Source organism: Panthera pardus, unplaced genomic scaffold, assembly GCF_024362965.1.
Source record: "Panthera pardus isolate Hobbes unplaced genomic scaffold, ASM2436296v1 HiC_scaffold_20, whole genome shotgun sequence".
NCBI lineage: Eukaryota > Metazoa > Chordata > Mammalia > Carnivora > Felidae > Panthera > Panthera pardus.
The window spans coordinates 18,556,222-18,562,466 of record NW_026526766.1 but is presented as its reverse complement, the minus strand read 5'-3'; the positions used below and the strand labels follow the sequence as shown (position 1 = coordinate 18,562,466).

Genomic DNA, 6,245 nt, shown 5'->3' with positions numbered 1-6,245 from the left:
TTCATGTTTAGAGGAACAAAATCCCTCGGTGCAAGTGATGTTTTTTCTTTAAAATCCCAAAGGGAACGGATCGTGGGAATTAACATTATTTTGGGGCTCCTAATCGGCCTCGTCCGATTGATACACAAACGAATTGCAGGTAGAAAGCCGCCTTCATTGTCTCTCTTTGGTTGTGTTTCCCCGAACTTTACTTTTGGAATCTGGGGCTTTGCTCTTTAAGCCGCTGCCATTCTGTTTTGTGCAAACTAATTGCTTTAGCCATTCCTTCTATCCTTCTCGACCCCGGGTCAGAGCCAAGAAACTGAACTGTTTCCCAAGATCCTTCGTGGAGTTCCCGCTGCCTCCCCAAAGCGACTTAAGTCATGACACTGTGTCCTCGTCCATTTAACTGACCAGGAAAATAACGATATGAAAACGGTCTCTCTTATCCTTAAATAAAACGAGATTTCCTTAGTGAATAGCAGTTTTGTCTTGGATGCTCAGGAAAGGCCGCTGCCCGGGGTGAGAAACTTGGTGGCTGAGGTCTGTATTAAGCGTCATTCTCTGTTGGATTTCTCCCGGGGAGGTTGAACTCCACCAGCTTCTCCCAGGAATAGGGGTCTAAATCCATTTCCAATTTGCCAGCGACTGAAGCTTCCCCAAATTCCTTCGCTCCCTCCCCCCATAACTTATTAACTTCCAATATTAATCACAATAGAAAACTCTTACCTGAAAATTGGCTTTCATTAATCTGATTGTACAACATAGTATAAACACAGACACCATAAGTGTTATATTTATTCAACCACTGGAGAATCCACTTTCGGGTTTGTCCGTTCAAAGACCTTCCTTTGCCTCAAAGGCTCAGGCTCGCCAGCTCTGCCCAGCCTCAGGGCGCCCTCTCCCTCCCGGGCAGCCCAGGACCAGGAGTCCCTGCACGCTTTCGCCTCCCCCGCCCGCCCGGTCCCCTAGGAGTGCACCAGCACCGAGTGCAGGGAGCTGCCCTTGCTCTCTGCCGCACTCGGGGCGGTGGGCTCCAGCAGGGAGGCGGCGGGAGAGGCCGCAGCCGCGGGGCACACGGTGGACGGCGCCGGCGGCTGCTGCGCGGCCGCGGGGACAGTGAGCGTCGGAGGCAGCGCGGCCACCGGCGGCAGCGAGGGGGTGGGCTTGATGGGCACCGGCACGGCAGGCAGGCTCTGGCTTGCCGAATGGCACAGGGCCTTGACCGGCACCCCGAAGGCCCCGTACTCCGGGCCCACGGGGACCCCCGCGGCGGCGGCGGCGGCGGCGGCCGCGGCCACCGAATCCATGACGCCCACGTGCGGCCACACGGAGCTGACGACGTTGCCGAGCTGACCTGGCACGGGGTACCCCAGGTGGTGCATGACCGACGCCAAGGGCAGCCCGCCGGCCTGCAGCACGCCCTTGTAGTCCCGGCTGATGATGTTCTCGATGGCGAACGGGTGCTTGAAGCCCGACGTGGACGCGGCCGCGGCCGCGGCGGCCGCGGCGGCGGAGCCCAACCCGTAGGGCGGGAACTGCGACAGGCGCCCCACGCTCCCCACCGCCGCGGCCGCCGCGGCCGCCGCGGCCGCCGCCACCGCCGCCGCCTCCTGCATCTTGCCCGGGTGGGACGGCGGCTGGGGCTGCGACTGCTGGGGCGGCTGCTGCGCGGGCTGCGACGAGAGGTGCGGCGGCGGCTGCGGGGCTGGAGGCGGCTGCTGATGGAAGTAATGCACCATGTGCGGCGGCGGCGGGGGCGGCGGCTGGGGCGGGTGGTGGTGATGGTGGTGGTGCGCGGCCGCGTGGTGGTGGTGGTGGTGGTGGTGGTGGTGGTGCGGGTGGTGCGGGTGAAGGTGCCCTCCGGGCCCGGCGCCCGGCGCGCCCTTGGTGCTTCCCGCGTGCAGGTGAGTGTGTTCGGCGCGCAGCACCTTGAAGCGCTTTCGGCGCCGCAGGAAGCTGCCGTTCTCGAACATGTCGCCGCAGTCGGGATGCAGCGCCCAGAAGCTGCCCTTGCCGGGCTGGTCCGGCCGCCGCGGGATCTTGATGAAGCAGTCGTTGAAGGAGAGGTTGTGGCGCAGGCTGTTCTGCCAACGCTGCGTGTGCTCGCGGTAGTAGGGGAAGCGCTCCATGATGAACTTGTAGATGTCGCTCAGCGGCAGCATCTTCTCGGCGGAGTGCTGGATGGCCATGGCGGTCAGCGAGATGTACGAGTAGGGCGGCTTTTGGTCGCTGTACGAGCTCTTCCCCGGCCGCGGCATCGCCCCCGGCGCCTCTACCGCCCTCCGGCCCCCGCTGGACGGCAGTGTGGCTCCGCACCCGGTAGCGGGGGCCTGGCGGTCTCCACTAACCCCCGCTCGGCCCGCCCAGCCTCGCCACCCCGCCCTCTCTGCCCCCAGACCCTCTCGCCGTCTCTCTCCTGCCTTCTGCCGGCTGCTTGGAGGGCTCCGCGCCTGCCCTCCTGGGCCCGCTCAGCCCTCCGCCGCTCGCCAACTTCTGGCCGGACGGTGGCCGACCCGCGCGCAGAGTGGCGGGCGGGGCGCGCCAGCTCCCCGGCCACACTCTCTCGGCGCCTCCCCCCAGGTGGTCAGAGGCCGAGCGCTGGAGCCGGCGGCGGAGGCGTGGGCAGGGCAGGGTGCCCTTCCGGCCTCCTCTTGGCTTTTTTCTCGGTCCGAGGGAAGCCCGGGCCCAGCGGGCTGGGAGGAAGGACGGGACGGGCGGGACTCTGGCCCTTTAAATCCGAGTTGGCGCTCGTGCTCCCGGAGGCCGGGGCGGCGAGACTCCCAGCGCCCGGAGGCTGCCCCCCGGCCGGGCACCTAGCCAGCCCGCCCCGGAGTTGCGGTTTTCCTGGAGGGGAGAGGCGAGGTAAGGAGAAGGAAGCTCGGCTCTGGGCAGCCCGCGGCTCCCGGTTCTCCGGCGGCTCGCGGCGGAGCGGGGGGGGGGGGGGGGGGGGGGGAGAGCTGTAGGTGGTCGCTGGGGGCGGGGTGGGGGGGGAAGTTTGGTCTCTGCAGCAGCCGCGCGGCCGGGCTCCGCGGCGGGGCGGGGGCGCTGGACGCGGGGCGCGCGCTGCGGGCCCGAGGGGGCGGCTGCGAAGGCCCGGAGGATGCGAGGCCGGCCTCGGTCCGCTCAGCCGTCCGCGCCGCAGCTGCCGCCGCTCTCCCGGGCCAGTCTCGAGCTGGAGAGGAGGCGGCGGCGGCTGTGGCAGCGACGCGCTCTCCTGGCTGCGTTTTGTAATGGTCCCCGAGACGCCGGAGACCCCCGCGGCTCGCGCTTCGAGACTATCACATGACCGAGGCTGAGGGACTCTGCCGCCGCCGCGTCTCTCGCTGAAGAAGGGGCACGAAGGCGCCGCGCCTCGCCCCCGCCCCCTCCTCCACCTCTGTTCCGGCGCCCCCACCCGCAGCGTTCCCCGCCCGCCGGGAGGGGCAGGGAGCGCAGGCTGTTCGCGGGGAGGGGTGCAGCGCCCGGTGCGGTCTCCGCTGCTGCACCCCACCAGCGTCGCGACGCCTGGCAAGGGGGGGACAGGACTCAGCTTCCTCTCTCCTCCCCTGCATCCCCCTTCTGTCCCCGCCCTTTCATTCTCCCCATCCCACCTACCCGCTCTGAACTTCTTGCTCCTTACACTACCTTTCTCCTGGACTGGCCATTCTCTGGGCCAAGTTCAGGGCACCGTGGCCTCAAGGTCTCTTCTCCGCAAGAAATCCCAATGCCCAGAGGGTTGGAGGGAAAAGCTAATGAGGAGGAGAGCCAGGGGCATTTTCGTCAGATGCCAGCTTCATCACAATTTCCTTGCTCACGAACCGCATGTGAGGCCCGGTGATCGGCGTCAGGTACAGGGACGCAGGAGACGGCGCTTCGCGTTCCAAGACCGCGGTCTGGAGGGAGAGAGAGACTGTAAGGAGGACATTAGGGTAGATAGATAGAGCTTGGTGGATTGAGGCCCCACCGCGCTTCTTAGGAGCAGGTGGATGGGACAGAGTGAGGCATTCTTCTGCGGTGGTGACGTCTGAGTTGAGGCCAGAAGTTGAGAGCTCACACGTCCCATCACCAGAGTGAGTCCTGACTGCGCGATCTTTGCTATTCTTAGTACGTTGAGGGGAAGCGAGATAATTACGATTAAATAGGAGGTCAAAGTGATCATTCCACAGGGCCCTGGTGTGACCTGTGAGAGAAAGCTGGGTGAGCCGCAGCGGGGAGGCCCCGGTGCCTGCAGGGGCCCAAGAAGCTGGTTCCCGCTCAGCACTCATCCGCACACCCGTAGGCGAATCCCAAATGACTGCAGGGAAGTTACAGTCTGGTTTTGGCTGCCTTCGCCTTTTGGGAGGAAAAGCAGAGTTTAGGGGGAAAAATATACCTTCTTCCTGTCTCTGAGCCTCAATTTCATTATTTGTAAAATGAGATGTCTCAAGTTGGAAGTTTCACGGGTCCTTCCAGTTCTACCATTTGAGGAGAAAACAGCAATTAGGGACTGTGTCTCACTGGGTTTTTAATGTCTTCTTTTCCGTGCCTAAGCCCGAAGGCAGAAAGCTGTCGGCCCAAACTGCTTGGGAGATTTCTCCTTGCCGGCCAGCCTTGGTGACAGCAGGTCCCCCGTTTTTAACTTCCGACTTTTGGTGAGCTGCCCCAGGGCAGGACCAGAGGCTATCTGCCTGTCGGGTGCTTCCTCTGGTCGTAGGAGTGAGACGAGTGGGGCAGATTGGTAATGTATCTTTAGTCAGGAGCTAGATTTCCAGCTAGTGCTATTTGACCAGTTTGTACTAGGCCGGCAGACGTTTTGGAACCCGCGTTAAGGCGAAGAGTGCAAGAGAACCCCCGGGGAAAAGAGCAGCCTCTTGGCCGGCCCTAAGAAGAGGAGGTGGTCACAGGGGAGGATGCTTTCCCTGTCACTCCGTGCCGGGATCTTTCTTCCCCCTATGGAGTTTCTGCGGGATGTTTAGTCCACTGAGGCAGTTTAAGGAGCCAAGCAGCAGCCGGCCTCCTGGGCACGCGAAGCCACGGAGGAATTCCGTGGATGCCTACAGTTAAAGCCAGAACTGAAGCCGGGGAGGCCCCTTCTCCCTTGCCCGACATGGTGCGAGAACAGCCCAGTCCAGGCCCAATAGCCGTGCAGAGGCCGCTGTCGGCAGCTCTTCAGGTCCTGCCCTTGCACGCAGAGCGGCCAAAGGCATCTTTTGTTGACGTCTTGTGAGAGTTTATTTACCGAGGGCTCCTGGAAAAGCAGCGCCTCCTGTTTGGGAGCCGCTCTGGGGCGTCCCCGTCGGGCCAGTGGGCTCCCTGCTGTCTGGGGACAAAGAGAGTGGACGGGCCCTTCAAGCGCGCGCGGGGGCAAGCCTTAGGTGCGCGTAACCTGAACACTAAAGCCGCGAGCTGGGCGCTCACTGGGGTGAGCTCGTCCCAGACCCGGGTCACCACCTCGGGCTCGGTCCTGGAGGGCGCGAGCCAAGTGGCCAGCGCCTTCGGCCTCAGCGAGCCAACTGCGTTCAGCTGGCGGAGCGGTTCCGCGCCACCTGGACCAAGGCAGAGCCGCGAAGGTGGAGCGAAGCACCCCAAGCCTCGAGTCCCCGCGTAGCGGGTGGCCTGGGCAAGGGTAGAAAGTGCTCCCCGACACTGAGGCCCCAGCGGGCCGCCGCAGCCCGGGCTGCGGTTGCAGCGAAGAGCTCAGCCCGGGAGCGCGGGACATGTGTCCATTTTCGAGGGGAGCCGGCTGCGGCCGCCGCAGAGTATTCTGGGGGATTCTCGGCGTGGCGCAGGGCCCGGCCGGCGAGCTCCGGCCGCGGTGGGGGTGCGCGCTCTCCTTCCCTTTCCCTCCTTCCCGCGAGGTTGATTTCATTCCGGCAAGTTTTGCAGTTTTTCCAGGCGTGCAGCAGCAGCGGAGGGGGCGGTACGCGCGCGCTCCAGCTGCCTGCAGACCCCCGTTCAAGGAAAACAGATCGTGTAACCACACTGGCACCAACCAGTCGGTTTCAAGTTTCCGCGAGTATTTTTTTTCTTTTTTCCTTCAAACAACCCCTACACTATACAAATATTGGCTGGCGCTGAGGACCCTGGCAGGCAGATCATTGCCCCGGGCTTAGTGTAATTATCTCAGGCGTATTTGGTTTACCCCTTAGGCAATTGTTGGCGACGCTTTGCTAGGAAGAGGGACTCCATGCAAGGTTTTATTGCGTTTAATTGGCTCTATGGAGGGGAGTAAAAATTTGCCAGAAAAAGATGTGGAACTTTAGGAGCGACTATTTATTCATTCTCTCCTTTCTATCTTTCCCCCC

The 6,245-nt window shown here is 63.0% G+C and overlaps 1 protein-coding gene across 1 annotated transcript; it reads right to left on the bottom strand.

The window, feature by feature from the left end:
- Positions 1–947: 947 nt before the first annotated feature.
- FOXB2 (forkhead box B2) lies at positions 948–2,255 on the bottom strand. Its single transcript, XM_019463800.2, has one exon. It carries the CDS (start codon positions 2,238–2,240, stop codon positions 948–950), a length of 1,293 nt encoding a protein of 430 aa, XP_019319345.2. The 5' UTR covers positions 2,241–2,255.
- Between the last annotated feature and the right edge of the window lie 3,990 nt (positions 2,256–6,245).